Below are 25,816 nucleotides of genomic sequence, written 5' to 3' on the forward strand. Positions count from 1 at the left end.
AATGTTCTACCCTTTTCCGGACGAGTCATTTCCGGTCCATTTTCGGACCACTTCCATTTCCCGGACGTTCTCGTACATACGTTGTCCCTTCTCTGCTGATCCCGCAGTAGCTAGGTTAGTATAAATACCAGCCGGAAATGTCGTGTACTTTAGCTTCGGCCTCCTGTATTATCAGTCACTGTTCTATATCATTTCCGGACTTCGTACAAGTCCATGTTCTACATTCTACGACTCTTACATGGTCCCAGGCAACAAAGCACAATGTTGAACAATGGGCTGCTCTTGCATGCTCTGGATGTACCAGCATCTTGACAGAGAACCCAGAGATCGTTGAAGAGGTCAAGTCAAAACTTATAGCACTTCGCACTTTGAACATTGCAGTAATGGTGGTGATTGTTTGTGCACTCATGCTTGCTGTTATCAAACAGAAGAAGCCTGACCTGCTGAGCAAATTCACTTGTTCTGAAGTACGTGCCAAGCTACAACTCTAAAGCGACATCGAGATGCTCATGTTATCACTTATTGCCTTGTCCTAGCGGTACATTCGCAACTTCCTGGGAAGTGTTATGAGCTGGACACCTCGAAAGGGCACTCGGGCTGCGCAACACATTCCGGACAATGCAACGGACCTTTGCGGGGCAAAGATTAAGGACCTAGTAAGTCATGATCATGGACACATTAGTTATTGTGTTGCTGATCTTCTGCAGCTTGAGGAATGTGGTCGCCCGAGTAGAGAACTGGCCCAGCGGTTCTCGATTGAAGGTCTGAAGCCCGGAGACATGAACTCGCCCATCATTTCCATCAAGGTCAGCCTCTGTCGCTCTACACAGGTTTTCCAGGACCCCCCAGCAAACAAAGTTCTCATCATCCACTGGCGCATTTATGCAATTGTCTCCGCCGCGCTGAGAAACATGGATCCTCCCGGCGTTCAATCATCTTCAATATTTGCAAGGAGGACAGTACCCGTCGAGACTGCAAGCTAGTGTCAGCCAACCACGCCGCTTCTTCCTACGGATTGTATACATACTAACTTCCAATGCGTCCATCTAGTCTGAAGAAGTCTAACAAAATAACGTCTACCTATGCTCTTAGTGGAGAAGAGCTTGACTTGACTCCGCGGGCTTGGACGGTGCGATCGCTGATTGCCTGGGTAATTGGTGAAGGGCTCTATCGTTACAATCTAGACAAGAACCGAAGTGGATGCCTCTACTGGGCGTAGGAGTTCATCAAGAGACTCGCAGAGGCCGAGAATATACAACGCGACGCCTCTGCGCTTGTGCAGGAGAGCGTGGAGGCCATACGCCGGATGTCGGGTCAATACTGGTGTCCCGCAGACAAGGGCTTTTTCTTGCGCTAATTCCATCTGTGTCGATGTCCCATGTTGTCCTTGTGGCGTCACAAGCTATAAGCTACTAGTTTAAGCTCACTGAGTGTTCAAGAGTGCTCTTGTCTTGCTGTTGCCCTGCGCTCGCAGGTGATGCTGTCTCTGCTACCGATACTGATACGCCGCCAGTGCTAGCTTAGCTTTCCATCACCTGCCGATTTGAGATGGTTGCAGTCAGGTCCGCGTAAGTTGCAACTTGTGGCAGGGCACGTACGCCTGAAGCCGTGCTTGCATACAAACGAAGATTAATGTACATGTCCGATCGTGCTCTTGTTATCTAGCTGGTGTCCATTGCCTCGCCCGTATGCGTCACGGTCTCCTCGACGAGGAGACTGCGCACCGTCTCGGACTTGATAGCGGTAGTACCGCGGCGGAAGACGTAGTGACGCTCCTTCTCGACGCGCTCGTTAGGCTTCACGAAATTGCGGAGCATTTCAGTTCTCTCCGCGGTGATCACGCACGCGTCGACATTTGAACCCGAGCCGAGGTCATTGAAGATACCCGCCGAAATAGCAGCAGTGACGAGATCGAGCGCTTCTTGCCGCTCCATGTTGGGCTTCCATCCCGCTTCAAAGACAGCCATCGCGGCAAGGCTGCCCGAGCCCATCGTCACATAGGGCAGCTTGTCTGTCGAGCCGTGCGGGTGGATGGTGAACAGATGGGGACCGTTGATGTCCACGCCACCTAGGACGAGTGCAGCACCGATGTGCCCTTGGTACCTGGGCCAATTTGAGCATCGGGACAGCAGTGCAGAGCCTGTGCACATACCGGTAGAGCATCTGCTTAAGCATGGTCATAGCAGTCACTACCCGCGGCTTCCGGCCGGTCGATAGTGCGTGCATCTCCATATTCGAGGCGATGAGTGCAGTTGTGAACTCAGTATCCGCTGCTGTTCCTGCACCACAGCATCGAATGTTGTCTGAGATGTAATGAATCTACAGACGATGTGTCGGACATCACACGAAATCGCACTGGGAGGCTCGCACCTTCTCGCAGTTTTTGTCTGCGACAATGGGGCCCTCTGTCGCACGCGTATCCGCACCGAGCACTATTCCGTCCTTGAACAAACAGCCGACGATCGTTGTTCCTGTACTGGTAGCTTTGGGGAGTGGAACACCCCGCTGCTCAAGGAAGTTGTTTCTGACCTCTGCTTTAACCTCTGCGTAAATACTCTATTCAAGGTCGAACATACCGTACAGTGTTTGAAAAGTCAAAGCCAGCTCCACGGTATACCGACGCCGACGCCATAATGAGTATTGTAACAGTCGACGAGGAAGTAGATTGTGGTGGTGGTGAATGAGCGTACGCGTATGCAGCACACGCACGCGTCAGATGGGCGCTTTGTGGATTAGCGCCAAATAGTGTACACCGCCTGTCGCTTCGCCCTCATCATTCGCCTCGCTGCGCACCTCGTTGTTTCCTTGTTCCCCCACGAACGTTCAAGATAGAGTCCTCATATCTCAGTCAACCCGATCTCGACATGGCAGCGGGCTGGAAGTCTCTGCAATCCGGGCTAGCGAACCTCAATTTGGGGCAATCAGCGAACAAACTGACCCGCGGTTTGAGCTCGACCGTGCAGGCAACAAAGGAGCGACTGGGCCAGGTCGCTGCTGAAGACATTACCGAGCTTCCTCAGGGTTTGTACGCCCAATGATATACAGGAGGGGCAGTTCTCATGTCTCATGTCTGTCAATCTCGCACAGAATACAAGGATCTTGAGGCCCGCGTGGATACACTCCGTCAAGCGCACCTCGCCCTGCTCAAGTGTGTCTAACAGTTCTCACGACAGTCATCGTAAACTCATGAAGCACTGTACAGGATCACGAAGGTATACGAGTCCGAGACGTACGACTACCCTGCCGCAATCCAGGAGTCAATCTCAGAGTTGGGAACGACTATCGGCCAGGGGATAACCAACTTTGCCGCTGCCAACCTGAAGGGTACGAACCTGCCCGCTCCCGCCCCAGTGACGCCGCCGGCCCACCAGCACAAGACGCTCCCGCACGCGATCGGCCGCGCCGCCACCCAGGCAGCGGCGACTCTCCAGACGGCCCCTGGTGCCGAGGCAGATAAGTTCGGCAGGGCGCTCGCGGACTACGCCTCTGCATGGGAGAAGATTGCCGATGCGCGCGTCGCACAGGATACGGCGATCAAGACAGAGTTCCTCGCCCCCTGGCAGATTACACTGTCGACCTCCATCGCAGTCGCCGTGAAGGCGCGCCAAGCAGTCCGCGCAAGCAGGCTGGAACTTGATGCCGCAAAGCAGACGTAAGTGTCTTGCTGCGATGCTTGTGAAAAGTAGCTAAGGGCACGTGTAGTCTCAAGACTGCCAGTCCAACGAAGCAGGAGGCTGCGCGCATCGAAGTCGAGAACGCTGAAGACGATCTTGTGCAGAAGACAGAGGTCGCGATTACGCTTATGAAGGCCGTGCTGGATAATGTACGCCTTTTCAAGTCACTTTATAGCTTTAGCTCTAACTTGTTCGTCTAGCCGGAGCCCCTCAAGAATCTCAATGAGCTGACCAAGGCTCAGGCAAGTGACGCTTCACTTCGAGGCACATCATATACTTACCTCTTCATTCCACAGCTGATCTTCTATGCCTCGTCGGCAGAAGCGCTTTCAAGCGTACAGGGTGAGATTGAAGAGCTGAGCGTCGCAGCTGACGGCGAGTACCGGTGAGCCCTTGTGCGGTCCGCCTACGAACGACGACCCCTCACGACGCCCCGCACAGGAAGTCACGCGACCACTGAGCGTGCCCTCGCGTGAAGCCTATCCTGTTCACCGATAATGACATTTAAGAAGCTGTAATATGACTTGGGAACCCCCATGGACCGCGTGTATCTACGTATCCAGACTGTTCTCTCTATTGTCTCTGTTAAGCACTGGAACGAGTATTGTAAGCCCAGGATATGCATGCCTTCCCCTGTGCAGGTTGGACTCTGCTGTATACCGGTACTCTCTTGCGCATATGCATCGTGCACAAATACACAAACTTGTGAGACGCGCGACACGCTTTTGATGCGCCACACATACTACAACATCTTGCTCTCCGCCACACACACCCTTTGCTCATCGCACACAACTTCACCCTAAGCATGGAGCCAGAACAAGAGCGTGAAGACGTGCCGCGCGTCGCGGTCGATAGTCTGCACGACTGGGCGCGGATCCGCCGGAGCTATGCCGACGCTGCGCGAGCCCAGCTCGAAGCGCGTCTCGCGGACTCACGTCGAACACCCGCCGAACAAGAGCGATTGAAGGCGGCGCTTGACACGGTACGCCGTAGGTCAGCGAGGCTGAGGAAGGAGTTGCTCATGCGCGGGATAGTTCATAGAGCGCACGTTCGAGATGTGCAGGCCCAACTTGCGCGTAAACGGCAGGAACTTCGAGGAGCTTGACGCAGACGAACAAGGCGCGCTTTCTTTCCTGCCCCTCGGTATACTTACTCATGGCATATCTGCGGGTTTTCTATGCAGGCGGTATCGAGCCTTTTGACGAAGGCCTCGATCGGCACATCTGGTCGCTCTCGGACCAGCGACTCCAGTGGGACGGCGAGATCGCGCGCAAGCGACGCGAGAAGCCCGCCGAGGTGCAACGGCTCATGCAAGAACTTCTAGATACACAGCGTGCTGTAGATGACACGGAGGCAGAGGAGTATGCGGCGATCGTCGCCGACGAGGACGAGAGCTCATTGGAGCCAGACTGTAAGTGGATTTTCTCTTGTTGTGCTCAGTGGGAAAGCTAATAGACTATGTGCAGTGCCGGAGGAGATATATGCAGCGGTGGAAGACACAGCGAGGAGGACATTTGCTCTCGTAGACGAGCTGCAGCAGGTGCGTGACGCCGTTGAGCTTGATAGAACATTCATGTTCATTGTCCCGCAGAGCGTACGACTACAACACGAACGATCTGAGAGACTTAAAGTTGCCACCGCCGAAATTAAGAACCTTAAACCGTAGCACCTGTATTGTTCACACCGAGTATCAGCTCACATAGCGCTACTAGCCGTTGTATACTATCCAGTCATATAACAGTGCCTTTATTCATAGATCACGATACTAGTCAAGTCGTGCATGGGCTAGCTGGTAGTCTCTTTGGTCACCTTCCGCGACACAATCATACTGTTACTTTTGAGATGCTCCTCCGGCAGGTATGGATTTCATGGGACAACAATAGGACCGGTCTTCCAATACTGAGGTAGAGAAAAACTGAAATAGAGCAAGAGGATGATGTGCAAAAGTACAACAGAAAGACTATGAACCACGGAAACCACCTCGCCCACCTCGTCCACCGCCAAATCCGCCGCGACCGCGCGGCGCGCCCCTCGGTGCACCACGTCCCCCGCCGCCTCCTCGTCCACCACCAAAGCCGCCACGGCCACCACCAAAGCCGCCGCGTCCACCGCCACCAAAGCCACCGCGATCTCCTCCCCATGCTCCTCCACGACCACCGCGCCCTGATGGGCCGCCCCGACCACGCCCACCACCGAAGCCGCCCCGACCACCTCTTGGCTTTTCTGTATGAGTCCACAGTTAGTCGGAGCCTGCACAAAAGCTGAAAGAGCGCACTTGTGATACCCCCAGCAATCTTGGGCCTGGGCAAGAACCGTTCGATTGGGAGGAGCTTCTCGCCGGAGATATAGACTTTGTCTCCCTTCTTGAAGGAGCTCGCGACCATGCCTTCACCCATCTTGACAGAGAAGTAGACCTCGTTGATGGGCCCCAGAATCTCGTCAACCTTGCCAATCTGAGACTTATTTTGGAGATAGATTGGTGCGTTGAAATGTGGGACTTTGTCCGGCATGAGCGACTGACAGAGCATTTCGTCCTCGACTGCATGGAGGAACGAGCCCATCTCTACGAATGATATGCTGTGAGAAAGGGATACTGATGTAGATATAGTTTCTACGCACCTAGTACTGTATCGGGCGGGCCCATATCCCTCTGCTGGAACCCGCCCCGTCCACCTCCGCCGCCGCGACCTACATTTTTGAATACGACTTCCTTCACGGAGTAGCACGAAACTTACCACCACGACCACCAGAGAATCCTCGCCCGCCGCGGCTCATTGTAATATATAGAGCGAGTGAAATAGAGGGAAATGAGGGCGCGCCTGCGAGGTCGTCCTGGGTGTAACTATTTCGCTTTCATCCGCCGCACGAGCGGACAGAGGCGAGAAGGCGTCTAAAGGATAGATTTGCGTACGGAGATCGCCGCACATGATCTCGCATGGTAAACGCTCATTGTAGCAGGCCGAGTACTAGGGATAGCCCGCCTTCGGTAGGCTTGCTCACTAACGACGACGACATCGACGAAGAGAACAGCTACGATGGCGGAAGTACAGACTACGATTATTCCTCACAGCCAGCAGCCGCTTATCTCGCGCACATATCCTATCGAGGAGGAGCTCGATATCACCATCCAGCGCGCCGCAGAGGCTCAGGCGCAGTGGGCGAAGGCCCCCCTCCAGGAGAGAATTCAGGTAGGGAGGAAATTCATGGTACGCTTTAGATATATTTCATGGCACTGCGACAATGTACATAATATTCGCGTTCTTCACATCCACAGGAAGAGTTCAAGAAGATGAGCGACGAGATCCCCATGGAGCTCACTCTCCAGATGGGCCGGTGCGTCTCTCCCTATCCCTTACGCCTGTGAATGCGTTCACAGATTTAATTCCAGTCCCGTGTCGCAAACTCCAGGCGAGATCCGCGGCATGCTCGAACGCGCCGAGTACATGCTCTCTATCGCAGAGTCTTCTCTGTCCGACGTCTCCCTTTCCGATACAGACAAGCCTGGCTTCCGGAGGTACATCAAGCGTGTCCCCCTTGGAGTCGTTCTCGTTATCTCGCCATGGAAGTGCGTTCCCCTCTCTCTGCTGCTTTACCCTGAGCAATCTTAACTACTATCGTAGCTTTCCCTACCTCGTCTCCATAAACTCCGTCCTGCCAGCAATCATCGCAGGAAACGCTGTCTTACTAAAGCCCTCTCCTCAAACTCCGCTCACGGCAGAACGGTTCGCAACGGCCCTCACGCGCGCGGGCCTTCCACCTGCCTGCATCCAGGTGCTGCACCTCTCGCCCGCGCTCACGACGCACGCCGTGCAACACCCACAGGTCGACTTTGTCAGCTTCACGGGCAGTGTGCTCGGGGGGCAGGCAGTTGAGAAAGCTGCTGTTCAAGCGCGTGGATTCAAGGGCGTAGCACTCGAGGTGAGAGCCGTCTCTCAGGAATACATTGAAGTGCTAACAGGTCGCGTAGCTTGGAGGAAAGGATCCGGCGTATGTACGTTCTGATGCAGACTTGGACTACACCGTGGCAGAGCTTGCAGATGGGGCATTCTTTAACTCTGGTCAGAGCTGCTGCGCCATCGAGGTATGTCCCTCATCCGTTCAGTCCTTTACTGTCTCGTAACGAGCCTTCTTTTGTGGACGATGGCAGAGGATCTACGTGCACGAGGATGTCTATGAGCCATTCATCGCCAAGTTTGCTGAGCTCACAAAGGTATGTTAAGTGCCCAACTGATGCGTCTCCATACGGCCACGCTCCCCATATCAAGCATGTAATATCTGAAGAACGCTGCTGATGCCCTCGCTTCTTCTACCACAGAAGTACAAGCTTGGCGACCCGACTCAGCAAGATACGAATCTCGGTCCCGTTGTCAGCCTCGCGAGTGCAGCGCGCATACGGAAGCAGGTTGAGGATGCTGGTAAGTGGAATCTCTGTCAGCTCGCGTGCAGGAATTGTGCTAACAAAACGTCCACTTCGTATCCATTTACCGTTTGGCGTGCGGTGTCTCTCGTTGTCACTGCCATGTGCTGGCCGCTTTGTCTTTCACTCGCCGCACGATCATTGGTTCGATGGCGCACAGTCAAAGCAGGTGCTCAGGCCCTCATTCCCGAAGAGCTCTTCCCCACTGCCGAGACGTAAGTTTCGTTATTCCGAGTTGCCGTTTCCGCTGCCTGCTCGTGTCCCAGCACTTATGGGCACCGGCCGGACCTTCTGCGAAAACCGCCTGTCTACATTCTTCCCTAACTGGCTACATGGTCTAACGTTTCTGCAGCGGTACGACCTACGTTGCACCACAGATCCTCATCGACGTGGATCACTGTAAGCCTCTCTCCTTGCTCTCCTTGCTCTCCATGCGCGCCACCTGACTTCGAGCTCCGACGCAGCAATGGAAGTCATGACAGTACGTCCGATGCCCCCATAACAGAGCGCACATACTTACAAGCTTTCAGGAAGAGACCTTTGGTCCCATTGTCGGCATCCAAAAGGTGTGCACGCCTCGTTCGTTTGTCTTTCGCGGCGACTGACTTCGGTCGTGTGAAGGTCTCATCGGACGCGGCGGCACTCAAGCTTATGAATGATTCGCCCTATGGACTTACGGCCTCGGTATGGACGGACGCGTCCCGCTCGGAGTCGCTCCAAGTGTTTGAAGAGGTCTTTGCGGAGGGTATCGAAGCGGGAACGGTCTTCCTCAACCGGTAAGTTGTCTCATCAGCCGTCAAGCAAGAGTCTAACCCAGAGCTCTGTGCGTAGGTGCGACTACCTGGACCCTGCACTTGCTTGGACAGGCGTAAAGAACAGCGGACGCGGTATCAGCCTGAGCAAATTCGGTGCGTTGTCCCGTGGTATTCATGTCTGCCGCTTAGGCATACTGAATACTCGTCTCCAAGGCTACGACCAGCTCACACGTGCGAAGAGTGTGCATATGAAGCTTCGTACAGCGTGAGCTACTCAGGGTGCAAAATCGTGATCTCCGGAAGCAGTAGAATATCATGAAAGCATCGCATGGAATGTACAGTATACCAAATGGTTTGACGAACGCAGGATCACTTGCTCCAGTGTCTGGATGACATGCAGTATTGGGGTAGACATCAACTCAAGCGTGCAGATAAGTTGCGGTTGGTATACAAGTACTAGTGGGACTGTGCTTGCCGCGAGAGGCGACGTACGGCGCGCAGTGGAATGCGAGGCTGTATCATATCGATTGCGGAAGTTATCCTGCAGGTTAACATGACCTGAGAGCATGGGAAAGGCCACTACCGATGTCGTCTTGCGGGCCTTGTTTCGAGATGCCTTCTGTCCGTCGCTTGGCCGACATGCAGCCCAAGGTCGCATACCGGGGATGGTTAGGCGTCTACTTACTATCGGGGATAGCCGGGCCGCATTTTCCCCGCACTTGATGAGCCGCTACTCCATTTATTACTTTGCACACTGTTCTTTACCGCCTTTTCCTTCGCCGTCGCCCCTCCTCTCTTCTCCGCTCCGTCGCTAGCGATGAAGGTGCACAAACGACTCTACTCGGCGATCCCTCGACCTCTCGCGGCGTCCTCGTCTGCTCAGCCTTCGGCACCGGTCGTGCGAGTCCGCTCAAATTCAGCCTGCTCATCTCGCTCACTCTATACCGCATCTCAAGCACCCCTTCCTTTTGCGTTCTTTGACACCCCGTCACCACCACCACCTAGCTCGAGACCGGGTCCGAGCAACTACGCTGTCTCAACCCGACTAGTTGCAGAAGTCAAGGAAGGGCACACCAACTCCGGGCAGTCAAACGCTCCGCAAGGTCACTCACAACATTCGGGACCGCCTCCGTACCCTCTCGCATTTTCTTCAGGCTCGTCACAGTCGTCTCTCAACAACAATGCGTCGTATTATCCTCTTTTCTACCCGTATACCTCCTTTGGCTCCTCTCCGCTCAACGCATCTTTGGAAAGCGGGTCCGAGACGGCACACCCCTCAAAACGCCAGCGGACACGCTACCACCTCGACGTCGGCGCATATGGCATCCCCAAACACTCGCGAGATCCGCGGGCTGGCCGTGGTGGCCATATGAACAAACCGTTTACTTCGAGTGGCCCGTCACACGAAGGGAGCCATGCCGTACAGGTGGGCGAGGATGCGTACTTTATTCGGGAGAATGCGATGGGCATTGCAGATGGCGTCGGTGGATGGGCAAGGGCAAAGGGCAAAGGTATGCCGTTACTCTGTCTCCACCATCGCTATCATCCTCAGGGACGTCCAAAGCAGCTCGGGGCGAGGGTCCGAGTCCAAGTGCGCTATTTGCGCATCGACTTATGGACTATTGTTGCGAAGAGACTGCTTCAGGAAGACACTCACCAGACGCCTACGACGTAAGGTCCGTGTATACTTGTCTTTCGGGGCGCCGCATATATTTACCTTTTCGGCGTCCTAGTGCGGAGGAGTCCGAACACGGGCTGCTATCGCAGGAGCTCGACGATTCACTGGAAGAGCTCGCGGACGGACTTGACGTGCTCATGGTCCTTGAACGAGCGTACGACAAGACGTTGCATGCACATGTTATTCCACCCCCCGATGCTGGAGACGATGACCCTCCTAACGCGCGGTGGGATGCAAAATTCTCACGGCCAGGGACGAGCTCAGAGCAGGCGCCCTCGTCCATGCCGCATTCTGCGGCGCGCAGTGCATCACCAAGTCAACGCTGTCACCCCTTGAACTCTACCGCAGCGCCAGTCCCCCTCTTGGAGGGCTCTTCGACCGCACTTCTCGCGATTCTCGACCACTCGACCAATCAAGCGCCGAAGCCGCGAATACCAGTGCCGTTGCTTCCACACCAGCTTCGCCGCGCCGAGACCGTGCATACGCCGACGAGTGACCGTGGTGCTGTGTTACGAGTTGCGCATCTCGGCGACTGTATGGCTATGCTCATCCGGGACGATGCCATCGTGTGGCGGACGGAGGAGATGTGGTGGGATGTACGTATCCGTTGCTCCCACCGTCCGCACCCCTGCACGTCATACTAACGCCCGTGCCACACAGTTCAATACGCCTGTACAGCTCGGTCCAGCGTCATCAACGCGTCCACGCGACGCACAAGTGTTCGCAATCCCCGTTGAGACGGACGACATCCTCGTCCTCGCGTCTGACGGCTTGAGTGATAACCTCTGGGACGAGGACATCCTCGACGAGGTCGTCCGTTTCCGGCGTTCCTTCATGTCTGCACCACCACCTGCGTCAGCAAGTGGGGCCGCTATGAATAACGGACTGCTCCGCAGGAGCACGCTCGCGGGCATGCTCAGCGAGGCGCTTTGTTCGCGTGCACGGTGCGTCTCAGAGCGCAAGGGCCTCCGACGTGCACCTGCCGCTGCAACGCGACCCGTGCCCATCAACGCCGAGGATGAGATCCCATTCGCGCGGCGAGCGCGGGAGCAGGGCAGGTGGTTTGACGGCGGGAAGCCAGATGGTACGTGTCCAACTCCGTTCTCTCATTGTGTCTCCAATGCTGACTTCACGCGAAAGACATCTGCGTTCTCGTTGCGGTCGTTTCGCCTTCTAAGTTGTCGCCATAGACTCCCGCTCGTCCTCTACGCTACTGGACGACTGCATCGACTACCGCGACGCATACCCCAAGCCCGGACACTTCTGCCCCGTATAACTCTGGCCGTTGTACACCACCATCCAAATATTGTCTTTATACATATACGTATACATACCGCCATCCCCTCACATCTGCTCCTTACAAGATGATTCCTCGCATACACATGTCCTCTGCATTGTTTTCATTTACAGAGCTATCAACTGCAAAGTCCATGCACCTCATATCTCAGTTTATTGCATTTTGTATGCGTAGTACAAATTCATGATGTTGAAACACAAGCGCTGCTTCCACGGACGAACGTCAATGTCCGATTGTGCAAAAGTATGCGATGCGATATCATGCTGCAGGTAGTTACATCCGAGGTCCATCTGAGTCCGAGAGCAGGAACGTACAACCGAATAATACATGCAGTGGGAGATATGATACAGTAGCTAGAACCTATTATTAAGGTCACCGACGTATGACTAAAAATTTAAACAGCGTGAGCAGCCAAGGTGCGAACGATATGCGGCAGCGAAGCGAGTGTAGGGGGGCAGATAGGACAGACTGAAACGAGAGCAATTAAAGGCAGCAACGCAGAAGATAGAAGTACAGCGAACCAGAGAAGCGATGCAACGAGAACGAAGGCGAGAGAGCAGTGATACAGACCGAGGCAATGAGACGACGAGATGAATCCGTCAGGTCCAGGATCGGAAGAGTACAAAGCTATCGATGCAGTTTGAAGGCGAGAACACGTAAATGCGAGATCAGCAGGCAGATAGAAGCACGAGAAGCGAGTAGGGAACAGCAAAGACAGGTATGAGATAGCCAGCGGTGAGCGTGGATCGGCCGTCCTGAGAGCGATCAACAGTGTCAAGAGAAGGGACGTCTAGAGAAGGATGGGCGACATCTTGTGTTACAGTTCAGAGAAGATGCGACGATTATGCATGTTTGGGCGAGAAACCGTGATAGGACCGGAACGAATCGGGTCAAGCGAAAGCGCAGGTGGAGTGAGAATCGCCGTGTTTGAGCATCGAGGCTCAGGAGACGAGCTGGACTCCGGGATGCGAAAGTTGAGCCGGATGCGGGTGTAAGTGGGTCTAGTTGTCAGACCCCAAGGCTGCGCGCCACAGAGTTGAACTAGTCCTGGCTGGCGTGAAGAGCAGCCCTCCATACATTATCCTCGACATAGCAACTGCCTTCGCCAGGGATAGTGCTTCCACCGTGACAGGCCGCCGCATGCTTCCACCAGAAGATCTCGGGTACCTACACGCACAGCAAGAGAAAGACGGGGTAAGCATCCGCATATAATCTTCCTTGTTATTCCACACGGGGCCGAGTTTAGCTGCGCAAAGCCAGAACACACCTTAACTTCGACATCCTTCACACCCTCGATGTTAACCCATTTTGAACACGAGTGACACCGGCCCTGGAGGATACGCGTCTTTTCATGCCTTCCTGCGTTCGGTCGTGTCAGTTGCTTAAAGGCGATCGGTGGCGAGAAGGGTGTGCCCGCAGCGGAGATGCCTGTAGGCAAAACGTATGGCGTAGGGGAGAAAGTGGGAGCAACGCGAGAAGGAAACACCACCGTTACCAATATAGAGCGAGTTAGTAAGACGATTTGAAGACCGAACGAGCCCGAAGCAAAAAGAAAATGACAAGACACCATCAGATGAACGTCCAAAGAATAACAAGACAGACGTACCATGAGCATACTGCATGTGATAGCTGTCGGCTTTCGGTCAGACGTAGGTAGGCAATGGAAGACAGGACAACTCTGCAGAGAGCGATCAGCATCTCAACCTGGAGTAGCATGGAAAAGGAGAGTCGCGGGCAGTCGTCTCGAAATTCCGGCTAAGCACCGCTCGACACCTCCCACACCACGTCTCCCGAGAGCGAGCGCACTCACCACTTATAAGCACTAAACTTCATGCTGAGCCACATTTTATGACCCACGCCGCCGCGAGTGGGAGGTTCGATGCACACAGGGCAGAGGCCGACCTACAATTCGCGACACGTTAGCACTGAACAGGATGCAAAAAGTGGGCGATGAGTATAGAAAGAGCAAGGAGGATGGACGAGAGAAACCAAACAGGCTGCAGCCACTAATCGCGAGCTAATCTAAAGGTCGAGAACGCAAGCTTACCTTGGTACCACCCCTTCCGCGCACCCACCGCGGTGTATACAAGTCGAGCGCACTACGCGACGCATTGGGCATGGCACTACCGAGCACGTGAGTCATCTCCGCTCGTGGCGCAAAGCCCACGCTTTCCGCATGGCTTGCGTTCTGTGCCAGGTGCGTGAGATCCGGAGTCGTGCCCCAGTCGCATGAGATGCCTATCGGGAAAGGGACACTAAGACCATAAGCAGGAACGGCGAAACGGCGATAGAAGAGCGGAAAGCCGGCGTGGCGCGGAATGTGTGAAGGGAGAGTGCGCTGTTCGAGCTGCATTGTAGGCTCTTCTTCCGCCGTGGATCCTTGCTCGACGTCTCCGCTAATCTCATCATCTTTATCTCGTCGCGACAAGTCTGCTGAGCGCGTTTCGTTTGATCGATTGGGGCGTTGCTCGGTGTGGCACGTGATTCGGTTAGGTTTAGAGTATGTACGCGTCCTCGTTGCTGACGCTTCAAGGAATTTGTCGCAGTCATCATCGTCGTACCAGCTGTCGTCATCACAGGAAGCGTTTACACGGCTCCGTCTCTCGTGAGAACCAGGTGTAAAACTCCCCACTGAGGCAGCATCAGAGACAGCAGGCTTAGTCGCCGCGGAAAGACCCCTCACGGCTCGTGTGTGTGCACGCGTTCGTGGAGGACTACGCACCCAGTCTTCCGGCTTGAATACGTCCTGGCTTTGTACGTGCACATTACGAGGACCGAGCCTTGCGTCTTGCCGCAGACGGCGCGCGGTGCTCATTTTCCGCTCTGGCTCGCGTCGCTTAGGAGAGACATCTCGACCGCCAAGTTTGGCCCCGTGGATAGATAAGGGGCAGAATGGCGGATGGCGCAGCTGCTGGCTGTCGTTCATGCTCCCCGTGCGCTTGGCTACTGAAGCGCTGTTTGCGTTGGTCCTTGGACGGGTGATTCTGCCGGTGCCCGTAACAGCAGCAGTGCCAATACTCATGGCCGTGCCTCTGCCTGGCCAGGTGCGCGACGCTGAGTTTTCATGCACGGCATAGGACGGAATAGCGGGGCTACGACCGAGTGATGGGGAAACAGTAGCACTCGTAGGATCGGAGAGCTCTGAAAGGGGCGAAAGGGATGTATTTGATGAAGCGTAGCGGTGTGGTGGGGAGCTTGGATACAACAGCTCGAGTGAGATGGCTGGTGATGACGATGACGCAATTATCGGTCCTTCAGCGTCAACACTGGAGTGCCGGTCAGTAATGTAGTCGTGAGGCTGTCGAGTGGTCGGTAAGATGATTCAACGAAGGAACCAATGGACGCACACTGTCAGTATTATCATTATCAAGGTCAGTATGCGCGTAATGAGTCGAGAGCTTGAAGTCGGCATGAGATATGGCGGCGGTCAGTAAGCGACGGTAACCGCGGATGCGGCTGCCGCGGCCTGCTTTATTCACAGGCTTCTCTGCAGTATTATCTATGTATAGTGAGCCGAGCACTCTGAGACTCGGAGAAGATCTCACCAGTCTTTCGCCGCTTACTCGGAGGCTGGAGTAGGTGCGCTTCAGCATCCTGCTCGAGCGCGCGACGACGTTCCTGTTCCTTACGCTCGCTCTCGTGCAGGACCGGTGAGCACGAGACGGCGTCGAACGTAGGGTGGTCAGAAGTCCCAAGACAACGGGGCGAGTCCCAGAGTGCATGCGGCGAGCTGAAGGGATGGAACAGCACATCGAGCTTGGTACGGTCGAGCGGGAGGATACTACGGCTTGGCGTACACGGGCCAGGGGATGACGGAAAGGTGCTCTGGGTGCTCTGAGAATGCGCATTGGAGCCGGTGCTAGCGGAAGGATAGAGGCCAAGCCGCGAGGACAGAGACGGGGAGGTAGCGAGGTGGAGTAGGGTGTCCGCAGCGGTGAGAGTGCGGAAGGATGGGCGGGCAGTAAGATCGGGGTAGGGGCAGTCGCGGCGGGGAGTGGGCGAATCGTATGGGGCGAGGGAAGGACCCGGGAAAAAGGGCGAGTCGAGCGCGAGGCGCGAGGTGCGCTGTGGGGGAGTGGCGGGAAAGGAAAACATCGCAAGGGACAGCGAGGGCCCCGGGCGGGGTCTTATATATCGTCTGCAACGACCACTGACAGGAATGCAACGAGAAGCGCGTTGTTTGCGCGGTATTTGTCCGCCACGTGGCGTGCAGTCTAGAGTAGACGCCATGTGCTACGGGTTGAGCAGAAACCATGCGACTGTCCGTACTCGCCGCCTTTGCCTTTGCCGAGCATGTCGCCGCGACGGCCCTGACCACCGCCATCGCCGCCAACGAACGTCTCTGTTTCTACGCCGACGTAGACAAAGCTGGCGAGAAGCTCGGCGTACGTCCTCTGCCTCTGCCAGCACTCTTCACCTTCTGATGTCTCCCAGTTCTACTTTGCCGTACGTCCCCTCCCAACTTTTCTCTGCACCGTCTCACCCTCGTGCAGGTCCAGTCCGGCGGTTCCTTTGACATCGATTTCGAAGTCCGCGACCCCAACGAGAAGGTTCTCCTCGATGGCCAGCGTGAGCGTCAAGGCGACTACGTGCTCACAGCCAATACCCCCGGAGAATACGCCTTTTGCTTTGAGAATGACATGAGTACCCTCACAGAAAAGCTCGTTGATTTTGACATCATGGTCGAGAGTGAGCCCCGTCGCGAACCTCCCGCGCGCACAGCCCAGATCTCCGAGCAGACAACCGCCCTTGAAGAAAGCATCTTCCGTCTGAACGGCATGCTCTTGAACATCAAGCGTACGCAGAAATAGTGCGCCCCTCATTCGCTTGCAGTTAGCTATTACTCACGACTTTTGCTAGCTTCCATACACGCGAGAACCGCGGCTTCGACATTGTTAAATCAACTATGAAGTACGCTATCCCCTGTCCCCTTCTCAGCTTTCCTGATTCTCTCACAGCCAGCTCTTCTGGTACGCCTCCCTGGAAGTCATGGGCATTGTTGGCATGGCAGTGTATGTTCTCCTATCTCCCTCCCTGCCACAACTACATTTCCGCTAATTCCTGCACAGCCTACAAGTCTATGTCCTCCAGACATTCTTCACAAAGACCGGGCGGCGGTATAAAGTATAGGCTTTATCACTCCCTGATTCCTATACTCTCGATTGCTCTCCCCTAGATATATGCATCGATAACTATGCTCTTCCTCTCCCTGCTTTGGAAATCATTTGTTGCCATCTATCCCTTCAGCAAGGGTCTTGCGGCTGCACAGCGGAGTATGCTGTCCAGAAATATTACTTCTCACTGACATGTCGGCCCAGGCATCATGTTAATCCTTGAGGTACTAGAGATGCTTGCAATTGTGGATGTACAAGGTTCCGAATGGTCCTGAGACCTGAAGAGTGCCTGTTAAACCCAGGTCTTGTGCAGAGAGCATGCACATTAGACTCACAGCTTCAGTTTCAGGTATAGTGAGATTGACCGGCTTGGTTTTGCAGATATGTTACAAGTTACATGCTTATCTGAGTCTTGTATGCTTCGCTAGATTCCCTGTTTCCTCAGCTAGGTGATTTTTTGAAAGAGATGTGATAAAGGACACAGGTTCTTGTAATTCTCAGGTTAGTGTTGCCGCGGATTCGGATTCTATCCGGATAGAATCCGATCCGGCCTGATGGGTTGCCAATCCGTTCAATCCGGATGGGCGCGGATTCAAGCCGGATAACTCGTTGCAACCCACTCGGAGAATGCCGACTCAGACGCCATCCATCAATTCTAGTTCGACGCGGTCAGGCAAGACTGCACGAGAACGCGTCGCGTCCGTGGTTAGTGTTCCTCGTGTTTCGATTTATTGCCTGTAGCTGTGTTTGCCCCTTTCACTTCCGTCATCTCCTGAGGTTGTTGCTAGAGTAACATGATAGATCAATATATTTATTTGAAAAAATCACACAAGACCCAATTACTGCACGAGCTATTGCCCAGGGACCAGGGCAGCCGGTGCGTTTCTTTCAACTTGAAACAACAAGTGACTCAAGCCACACTTCACAGGTCAATAATCTGGCTCCTGAGTGTGAAGTACATAGCACACTCTGCGCATTTTTTCTCTCTGACACCCAGGTATAATACATCAGGTGCAGCTGTGTCAAACAAGCCCACCGGTTCTCTTTCTCAGCCTCAAATTCATGCTATGAGCCAGTCCCAACAACGAGAAGACTCCACTAGTCGCTCCCATCCATCCGTGACTTTCTATTGGCACCACCCAGCCTATCCGCATCTATACACCTACCCCTATGGCTCACCAGCCTTTCCGTTGCTTCAATCTACTGGCCCACATCTTCACAGTCAGCCTTCTCCTTCTGTTTCAGCTGCACTGATGCCTCAGAACTCTGGGCCGGCTGCCTCTGTGCCAGTCCAGTCGCCTCCGCAGCCAGTACAAGCACTGAAGCAGAAACGCGGACGCAATGAGGGCGGAGCACCGTCATCAAAGCGCTCTCAAGCCAATGCCACATTGTTGTCTGATGTGCCAGGACCTCTCGTACCAGGAGTTGGCCCCTGCATCTTGCCTCCCACTGAGCCCAGCAACACTGACTCAACACCACTGACAGCTTCGCAAAAATCCAATGTGGATTTTTGCTCGCTGCTAGCAGCCAGCAACATGTCAGAGGACTCGACACTTGCATCCGACGTCTGGTTTCACGTCCTACCAGTGCAGACGAAAGGCGCGCCGGCCAATTTCACCGATGGCGTCGGATACAATGACACTGATGGTGAGGCTCCTGCGCCAGACTCTACGCCATCAAGGCGTTGCCCAACGTCTTCTTACGTGAGGTGTCGCCTTTGTCCGTAAGTGGCCACTATTTATTTGTCTTCTTTGTGTAGTCACATTTATCTTGAGCCAGGACGAAGTAGAGAGCATGGAAGAACAGTGATGGGATCACTGGAAATGTGTGTCGCCATCTGAAGAAGGACCACGCGCAGAACTATTAGTCAGCGGTGACCAAGGAGAAGCTCAAAGGATGGGATGTATCTGCGAACGATTCCTCGCCGTCAGAAAAGGCTCGCGAACCCTTCAGCCTGACAGAATTTCGCAACAAACTTGTTCGCTTTGTGGTGGTTAATGATCAGGTAAGTTGCTCATTTCTTCTCCTCAGAAATTATGCTGACTACGCTTGCATTGAAACCACAGTCCATCAACGTTGTCGAGTGCCCGGAGTTCCGGGATCTCATCGTCTACGCAAGCGATCACCTAGAGGACATGGACATCCCGCATCGCACTATGCTCACAGACCTTGTTAAGGAGCATTGTGCAGTGGACTTTGGCGTGGTTGTCGAAGAGCTGAAGGTACGAACTTCAGTGCTTGGATTTGTTTTACTGTGCACTTTGTGCTGACAGTCCTTAAGGTCAGCGAGGGCCGCATTTCGTATACATCTGACCTTTGGAGTAATCTCAAGCTCCTCGGCTTTATGGCGATTACAGCACACTATATGGCAAAGGACAAGAATGGACACCTCATGATACGTTCTCGGCTGATCGCATTTCGAGCAGTGCCTGTGAATCACACCGGCGTAAATCTTGCCAGAATATTCTATGGTATACTCAAGGATTATGGCATTCTGCACAAAGTTTGAAGCTTCACTGTCTGCCAAAGATTAATTTATTCACACTAATGATAGATCGGTCAAATTACGCTCGACAATGCGTCTAACAACGACACCATGATGTGTGAGCTTGCGCGGCTCCTCAGACAAAATGGGATACCATTTGATCCCATTGGAAACCGGGTCCGGTGAGAAAGTTGCATCTTTGGATATTTTCTAAACTCTGACTGCTTTGTTTGTCACAGATGCTTTCCGCACATTATCAATATTGCTGTCAAGGCTGGACTCAAAATGCTGACAAAGGTGCAGAACGATTGGCACGGCAAAGATGCAAGTCGTGACGACGATAGTGACTACGACAGTGACGATGATCTCGACGATGACAGTGCTATGGACGCTGCGTCCAATGCAGCGCTTCAGGCTGATCCTGCATATCTGTCTGCCTTGCAAAAGGATCCTGTGACTTGCTGCCGTGCATTAGTACGTGTTTGCCGAGCATCTTGGCAGCGCCGCAGAGATCTTCGCCAGGCTATTGCTCTCTCAATGGCAGCAAAGCGGGCATTGATTGCTGTCGCAGCTGAGTCATTGGACTCTTCAACCTCTGGCCCCAAGCCAAAAGAGCTCCTTCGAGATGTGGACACGCGCTGGTCAGCGCTGTTTATGATGATTGATCGCGCTCTCAAGCTATATGAGGTTCATATTTCTCTCCTTTCAATCATGCGAAACCTCACCTTTGTTTCCAATTGGATATTACTTATTCAGGCAGTCGAAGCATTTTTAAATATGCAGAAGCAGAATGATATTCGCAAAAGCGCCCTCGATGAGATGGAGCTGAGAGTTCTCCATGATATCCATAGGTTTCTACATGTATTTCACTGCATCCAGCAGCTTCTCTCGTACGAGAAGACACCAACCCTCCCGCTCTCAATACCCATGTACGAGAGCTTACTAGAGGCATTGCGTGCTCTGCGTAGTAAGCTCTGTACTCTCGAGCACGCAATCAATGCGTCAATCGGCCGGCTGCACAAATATCTGAGCATCGCACGGAAAAGTAAAGCATATGCTCTCGCAATGGGTGAGCACCATATTTTTTATTAATGGAAAGTTTGTCATACTAAGCCTTTTTTTTCAGTTTTACACCCTGGCTTCAAATTTACCTGGATAGACGAGCACTGGACAGCCAAGAAAGCTGCGGATGTCCGGCGCTGGCTTCGGGAAGCGGTGCGTAGATTCTCTTGTTGCACACGCACATTAAACTTACTCCTGGGTGTATTACTTATAGATGCTCAAATATTGGCGAGGGATTTATTCTCCACAGTCCAATCTGCCCCCCAACAGCCTGTCTCCACCACCGTCTCAGAGTTTCACAGCTCGCTCACAGGCTCACGGTGTAGGCCGCATTTGCGCACTACTCTGAGAACTCTCTGATGAGTCTGTAAGCACCCCGGCTACAGCTCAAAGGAGCAGTACACAGCCCGAGGCGGCCACCATCGAACCAGATGTCGATGATAGTCACATTCTGGAGGCAGATTATGCCCGTGCTGTTGAGGAAGAGGCAACCCGGTACGAGAAGGAGGGTGTTCTCCCTGACACCAAAACAGGGCCAGACTTTGATATCTGTCGCACCTGGCAGGTACGTCACTGCAGTGCGTTATCTTCCCGTTACTCACTACGTCACAGGTCAATCAATATTGCTTTCCTCTGATCTATCGCGTTGCACTGGATATTCTGCCCATACAAGCTTCTGCTGTCCTGTGCGAGCGCGTCTTCTCATCAAGCAAAGAGACGAACACTCTCTGAAGGACTAATATGTCCCCCGAAGTGATGGAAAGGCTTCAAATTCTGAAGCATCTGTATCTGCAGCAGTGCGGTGAGAAGCTAGATTTTTCACACGGCAGGCTAGCTTCCGAGGGCGATCTGGCACCAGCAGTCTCAGTAGAACAGATAGATAAAATGGTCGCAGATGGCCATGTGGACGAGCTAGAGAGGCTAATTAATGAGACTGAGTCCTAATAATTTCCCAATACATCTGTTACACCGTCTTCACTTGAGCCTCCCTAGTCCCCGTCCACTCTGCGTTTGGTTGCCTACCGTATATAGTGTCTTTGTCAGCTTTCCCACAACCTGCCGGATTATTTAGCGGCCAACTCATCGTTATCCGCCACGTGCGGATAATGCCGGATTTTGGACCGGTCCAACCCGTGGCTCATCCGCGGCAACACTATCTCAGGTATCTTCTGAATCCGCCTGACTTGCTTATTGTCGGCCATATTTTGGAGAGTAGACTTTGCTTTCAATGAATTCAATCTCATCTGCCAGCTGTCCATGAATGGATCTGACTGGTGAGAATGGTGTAGGTAGGTCAAGATTACATTTGTCTCATGTGTGGCACTAAATGTTATAATTCTGGTTTGGCTCTTTCAAGACATGTGTCATAATGATTTGTGCCACTTCGTAGCTCTTCTGGACCTCGAAGGAAAGATCCATGTTATTGATGAGAATGACTTGTACTTTGCCAGTGTAGTCTCTATCTACCACTTCTGCTGCCACATCAACCCCTTTTAGAGCCAGTTCACTTTGTGGAGCAATGCAGATGTAAGTTCCTATAGAAGGTTTGGCCTTGATTCCATTGAGAATTTTGCTTCATGACCTTGCCAGGATTGTGAGATGGTTAAGTTCAGCCCTATAGCTTTTTCACTGCCTTGCATTAGAGCATTGCCCCCCTCTCCCTCCAATTTTTTGACTAGGACATGGTTTGCAAGTTCATCATTGATTGTGGCCACCTGAATGATCTTTCCTTTTCTGTTGGGAAGGTCTTCTACAGCTATTTTTTGAGGTGTGGAATTGAGCTGTCTTACTTGCCAGTTGATTCACAGATTATTTTCTCTAAGCTAGTCAATTCCTAGAATAACAATCTGTTTTTTTAGGTGGGTAATGAGTAATCATTCTTTTTGTTGTCTTTTGTTAATTGTGACTGTTGGTTCAATATAGTTGCGGATGTATTTTGACCAGTTAGATGTTTTATCTATATTAAATATTGGTATGGGTTATGTCAGAAATTTTTTTGTCAAGCTTGCCTTACAAACTATCACTCTGTTAATGAATTTTCCTTGAGCTTCAGAATTTATGACAGCTTAGGCTCTTATTCCAGTATTTTCATTTGATTTCAAAGTAACCAAAATCTTCATAAATTGTGCATTCATATTAGCTACTAGTACAGATGAAATTGAAAGTTAAAAAGATTCAACAGCTGGTATTGGCTCCATTGAATAAAATTCTTCTGTGTTTCAAAGTGCTTGCTATAGTATTCACAAGCAATTTTATTGAACTGTTCAATGGAAAGTACTTGAATGGTGCCTATATCTAGTGAATTTGTAATGTGAAAAAGAGTGATGATAGTGTTGAATGTAGAATAAGAAGTACTGAATATACTGTTCACTAGGGTTATGTGGGCTGTAGCATACAGTGGCTGCCAAAAATAACACACAACACTACAAAGGGGTGTTATAATTCCTCCATATCTCCACAACCATTGTACCTAGCCAGATAGTGTATATACAAATCTTATACTAGGCTACTATTAGCATCCTTCTGAGGTATCGCTTTGATGCAAGCATCAGGTGCCAAAAAAAATGTAGTGAAAATGGTTGAAAAATGAATATATATTATAAAATTTATACAATGACACAAATTCCAGAGTAAAATATGGTCAAGTCTTAGTAAAATTCTATGCTGCATGATGTTACTGTAACAAAATTACAGCATAGTAATAAAATTAGATGAATGAGCTGCAGTGACAACTATATTCATTACAAAATAAAGAGATGTATGCTTATATTCTATAGACATCACCAGTAGCTGGAATATCTATAGTGGTATACTGAATGTATTTACTAGTAAAGATTATTCTGTACAGCAAATTTTGTATCTCTATTCCTGAGTGCTGTGGAGATATAAATATACAGATTTCCTTGGTAAAACATACCAATGTAACTGTCTCTACAGCTCATTCATTCAATTTTATTACCATACTGTAATTTTGTTACAGTAACATCATACAGCATAGAATTTTACTAAGACTTGACCATATTTTACTCTGGAGTCTGTGTCACTGTATAAATTTTATTATATATATTCATTTTTCAACCATTTTCACTACATTTTTTCTGGCACCTGATGCTTGCATCAAAGTGATACCTCAGAAGGATGCTAATAGTAGCCTAGTATAAGATTTCTATATACACTATCTGGCTAGGTACAGTGGTTGTGGAGATACGGAGGAATTATAACACCCCTTTGTAGTGTTGTGCGTTATTTTTGGTGGCCACTGTACATGTTTAGCAGGTATAATTTCTTTATTTTTTATGTGGCAATATAAATATAAAGAACTTAAATACTATAGTGGCTCACATTTATATAAGATTTTAAACTTTACACTATTTTTCACTTTATACATTTGCAAAATATATTACAAATAATTCTTTATTATTTTATCATGTAAATTTTGTAAATGACATGCCTATTATATAAATAATAATAACTTATAAGCTAACATACTATTTGATTACAATATCTAACTATAGAGTTCAAAAGCCAGCTTATATTCATTTGGACTATTGGAAAGTTGTACTATAATTACTTTTTTTATGAGCTTGGTACTACAGTTGCTGCATGTTACATTGACTATTTATTTTATATTGGCATGTATCCACTCTGATAGAATTTTCTTATAGGCAGTACTATTTATGATGTTTTACTGTAGTGGAATGTATGGTAGCAATATCACATGTTACGTGGCTCTAGTAACATTTCTTATTTGCCTGAATATCACGTATTACAACTGGTCAATTGCTAGTTTCAATGCAAGTCCTATAACGCTTGTTATATAGGATATACTATAACATATAATGCTGTGCTGCTATTATATACTCATTCCAAGTTGTGTCATCATCTCTATAAGCATCAAGATTGTCACCAGTGCTTGCACTCATGAGTTGGCCATTCCAAGTCTCAATGTCAGCACTAGTAGCAAGGCCATCCTGTTGATGTGTCAGATTCCCACCGACGTCAATGTTAAATTCATGCTCCACAACAGCAGAAAGCAGAACTTCAGAGGAACAAAGTTCATCCTTCTTGTCTTCACCATCAGATGGCTCTTCATCAATACTAGAGAGATGGTCAATTTTAGCCTCAATCTCGTTACGAAGATTGGAGTGAGTAGCCAAGTACTTCTGAAGCTCACGCTTCATCTTGGAGTCTGTCAGAAGCTTGTGTGAGAGATTCCACTTATGAACTGTACACTTCTTCCATGCCTGACAAGCCAATTGAGTCATGAGTCCATTTCTGTCCTGCTAAGATCTGACTTGCTCATCTTCTGGACAATGTCAGGGCCATGCCCATCATTTAAGAAATGCCAAATCTTGACGACAGCACTAACAGTAGTGTCTCATAGAATAGGGAGACTCTGTGTAAAGCGGATGTCCTCCGGTTTGATTCCATCCTTAAGTATATCAGCATGGGACTGCACTAAGAAGTCAAGTGCATGCTGCTTCAGCTAATGCTTGATGATGCACTGCAGGCCAACATCTGCAAGTTGAAATATTCCTGTGCCTGCCCAATATAAAGAACATTTGTCAATCCCAGTTTGAATAGAATATCAAAATTCTGCACAAATACCTAGCAGGCACATAGACCAGAAATACGTTGGGATGCTGGGTACAGATATAGGTATGGAACTTCTTGCCAAAATGAACTGGGTAGCAATCAAAATAAAGGATGGACTTTTGGTCCTCTGAAAGGCCTTCCTCTTTGACAACCTTGTCTTGGCATGGAGCATACACATTCTTCATCCACTGCACAATAAAAGATGTCAACATGACCAAGAAAATCACAGAATATTTTGACTGACCTCCTTCATAGTTTTCAGGGTGCTGAAGTGGCTCCCATGTTTTTGACTTTTCGCAAACGTGAAATCAAACCCTAAATTCACAGCCTCAGCCATGCCACCTGCTTTGTTGCTTGAACAAGACCGCGCAGTTGCTCTGCCCCAGATTTGTTGAAAAGGTAAAATGTCACCATTGTATGAGGTTGCAACCACAAGTGTGTATGTTCACTTTTCATCCTTTCCCACCACTGCTACCTGCTTTGCCCTCCTTTCCTCATACGTGAAATTGTTGCCAGAAAGTAGGAGAACTTCAGTCTGGTCCATGTTGATGAGCAGCTTTGATTTGCAGTAAGTAACAAATTTACTGCTGGCAAATAGACACGTTATGTGTACTTATCCGTGGTGAAATATTGTACCAGAACATAAAATGCACAAGGCGGAAAAGTGAAGCCTTCACCAAATCAGCGTCGTTATTGAGCATTGTACTATGTGTTGTGGGAAAATTTTGAGCTCGTAGT

At 51.1% G+C, this 25,816-nt stretch overlaps 13 protein-coding genes across 13 annotated transcripts; 8 read left to right on the forward strand and 5 right to left on the reverse strand.

The window, feature by feature from the left end:
- Positions 1–1,558: 1,558 nt before the first annotated feature.
- Positions 1,559–2,731, reverse strand: PHACADRAFT_187814 (uncharacterized protein). The gene is made up of 4 exons (XM_007400348.1): positions 2,577–2,731; positions 2,371–2,524; positions 2,153–2,319; positions 1,559–2,103 (listed from the first exon to the last, which is right to left on the reverse strand). Exons 1-4 carry the CDS (start codon positions 2,630–2,632, stop codon positions 1,662–1,664), a joined length of 819 nt encoding a protein of 272 aa, XP_007400410.1. The 5' UTR covers positions 2,633–2,731; the 3' UTR covers positions 1,559–1,661.
- Positions 2,732–2,758: 27 nt separating this feature from the next.
- On the forward strand, positions 2,759–4,402 carry PHACADRAFT_213124 (uncharacterized protein). The gene is made up of 6 exons (XM_007400349.1): positions 2,759–3,021; positions 3,088–3,148; positions 3,203–3,652; positions 3,703–3,823; positions 3,875–4,059; positions 4,116–4,402. Exons 1-6 carry the CDS (start codon positions 2,865–2,867, stop codon positions 4,132–4,134), a joined length of 993 nt encoding a protein of 330 aa, XP_007400411.1. The 5' UTR covers positions 2,759–2,864; the 3' UTR covers positions 4,135–4,402.
- A 30-nt stretch (positions 4,403–4,432) lies between these two features.
- On the forward strand, positions 4,433–5,491 carry PHACADRAFT_213125 (uncharacterized protein). The gene is made up of 5 exons (XM_007400350.1): positions 4,433–4,656; positions 4,709–4,817; positions 4,858–5,085; positions 5,141–5,214; positions 5,266–5,491. The coding sequence occupies exons 1-5, from the start codon at positions 4,480–4,482 to the stop codon at positions 5,338–5,340; spliced, it is 663 nt and encodes a 220-aa protein (XP_007400412.1). The 5' UTR covers positions 4,433–4,479; the 3' UTR covers positions 5,341–5,491.
- Positions 5,492–5,636: 145 nt separating this feature from the next.
- PHACADRAFT_165859 (uncharacterized protein) lies at positions 5,637–5,939 on the forward strand (the record flags this gene model as incomplete). Its single annotated transcript, XM_007400351.1, has 1 exon — positions 5,637–5,939. The coding sequence occupies one exon, from the start codon at positions 5,637–5,639 to the stop codon at positions 5,937–5,939; it is 303 nt and encodes a 100-aa protein (XP_007400413.1).
- Positions 5,940–5,956: 17 nt separating this feature from the next.
- PHACADRAFT_69662 (uncharacterized protein) lies at positions 5,957–6,363 on the reverse strand (the record flags this gene model as incomplete). Its single annotated transcript, XM_007400352.1, has 2 exons — positions 5,957–6,237; positions 6,294–6,363. Coding segments are annotated over 2 exons (351 nt in total), but the record flags the coding sequence as incomplete, so codon positions are not given.
- Positions 6,364–6,640: 277 nt separating this feature from the next.
- PHACADRAFT_129130 (uncharacterized protein) lies at positions 6,641–9,359 on the forward strand. Its single transcript, XM_007400353.1, has 14 exons — positions 6,641–6,880; positions 6,949–7,007; positions 7,063–7,239; positions 7,295–7,592; positions 7,642–7,755; positions 7,822–7,884; positions 7,990–8,089; positions 8,252–8,306; positions 8,444–8,490; positions 8,556–8,572; positions 8,622–8,657; positions 8,713–8,867; positions 8,923–8,999; positions 9,060–9,359. The coding sequence occupies exons 1-14, from the start codon at positions 6,710–6,712 to the stop codon at positions 9,113–9,115; spliced, it is 1,425 nt and encodes a 474-aa protein (XP_007400415.1). The 5' UTR covers positions 6,641–6,709; the 3' UTR covers positions 9,116–9,359.
- Positions 9,360–9,590: 231 nt separating this feature from the next.
- PHACADRAFT_213128 (uncharacterized protein) lies at positions 9,591–13,297 on the forward strand. The gene is made up of 4 exons (XM_007400354.1): positions 9,591–10,517; positions 10,580–11,120; positions 11,185–11,608; positions 11,665–13,297. Exons 1-4 carry the CDS (start codon positions 9,664–9,666, stop codon positions 11,712–11,714), a joined length of 1,869 nt encoding a protein of 622 aa, XP_007400416.1. The 5' UTR covers positions 9,591–9,663; the 3' UTR covers positions 11,715–13,297.
- A 223-nt stretch (positions 13,298–13,520) lies between these two features.
- Positions 13,521–15,941, reverse strand: PHACADRAFT_151920 (uncharacterized protein). Its single transcript, XM_007400355.1, has 4 exons — positions 15,367–15,941; positions 15,169–15,320; positions 13,869–15,119; positions 13,521–13,723 (listed from the first exon to the last, which is right to left on the reverse strand). Exons 1-4 carry the CDS (start codon positions 15,914–15,916, stop codon positions 13,628–13,630), a joined length of 2,049 nt encoding a protein of 682 aa, XP_007400417.1. The 5' UTR covers positions 15,917–15,941; the 3' UTR covers positions 13,521–13,627.
- A 124-nt stretch (positions 15,942–16,065) lies between these two features.
- On the forward strand, positions 16,066–17,259 carry PHACADRAFT_129137 (uncharacterized protein). The gene is made up of 6 exons (XM_007400356.1): positions 16,066–16,206; positions 16,256–16,267; positions 16,315–16,631; positions 16,682–16,732; positions 16,780–16,833; positions 16,891–17,259. Exons 1-6 carry the CDS (start codon positions 16,075–16,077, stop codon positions 16,949–16,951), a joined length of 627 nt encoding a protein of 208 aa, XP_007400418.1. The 5' UTR covers positions 16,066–16,074; the 3' UTR covers positions 16,952–17,259.
- Positions 17,260–19,061: 1,802 nt separating this feature from the next.
- Positions 19,062–19,303, forward strand: PHACADRAFT_67025 (uncharacterized protein; the record flags this gene model as incomplete). Its single annotated transcript, XM_007400357.1, has 2 exons — positions 19,062–19,157; positions 19,217–19,303. Coding segments are annotated over 2 exons (183 nt in total), but the record flags the coding sequence as incomplete, so codon positions are not given.
- Positions 19,304–19,627: 324 nt separating this feature from the next.
- Positions 19,628–20,494, forward strand: PHACADRAFT_65139 (uncharacterized protein; the record flags this gene model as incomplete). The annotated part of the gene is made up of 3 exons (XM_007400358.1): positions 19,628–19,763; positions 19,911–20,107; positions 20,177–20,494. Coding segments are annotated over 3 exons (651 nt in total), but the record flags the coding sequence as incomplete, so codon positions are not given.
- Positions 20,495–24,309: 3,815 nt separating this feature from the next.
- PHACADRAFT_32263 (uncharacterized protein) lies at positions 24,310–24,747 on the reverse strand (the record flags this gene model as incomplete). Its single annotated transcript, XM_007399934.1, has 1 exon — positions 24,310–24,747. One exon carries the CDS (start codon positions 24,745–24,747, stop codon positions 24,310–24,312), a length of 438 nt encoding a protein of 145 aa, XP_007399996.1.
- A 345-nt stretch (positions 24,748–25,092) lies between these two features.
- PHACADRAFT_62218 (uncharacterized protein) lies at positions 25,093–25,266 on the reverse strand (the record flags this gene model as incomplete). Its single annotated transcript, XM_007400359.1, has 1 exon — positions 25,093–25,266. A coding segment is annotated over one exon (174 nt), but the record flags the coding sequence as incomplete, so codon positions are not given.
- Positions 25,267–25,816: the final 550 nt, after the last annotated feature.

This window comes from Phanerochaete carnosa, assembly GCF_000300595.1.
Source record: "Phanerochaete carnosa HHB-10118-sp unplaced genomic scaffold PHACAscaffold_10, whole genome shotgun sequence".
NCBI classification, from domain to species: Eukaryota; Fungi; Basidiomycota; class Agaricomycetes; order Polyporales; family Phanerochaetaceae; genus Phanerochaete; species Phanerochaete carnosa.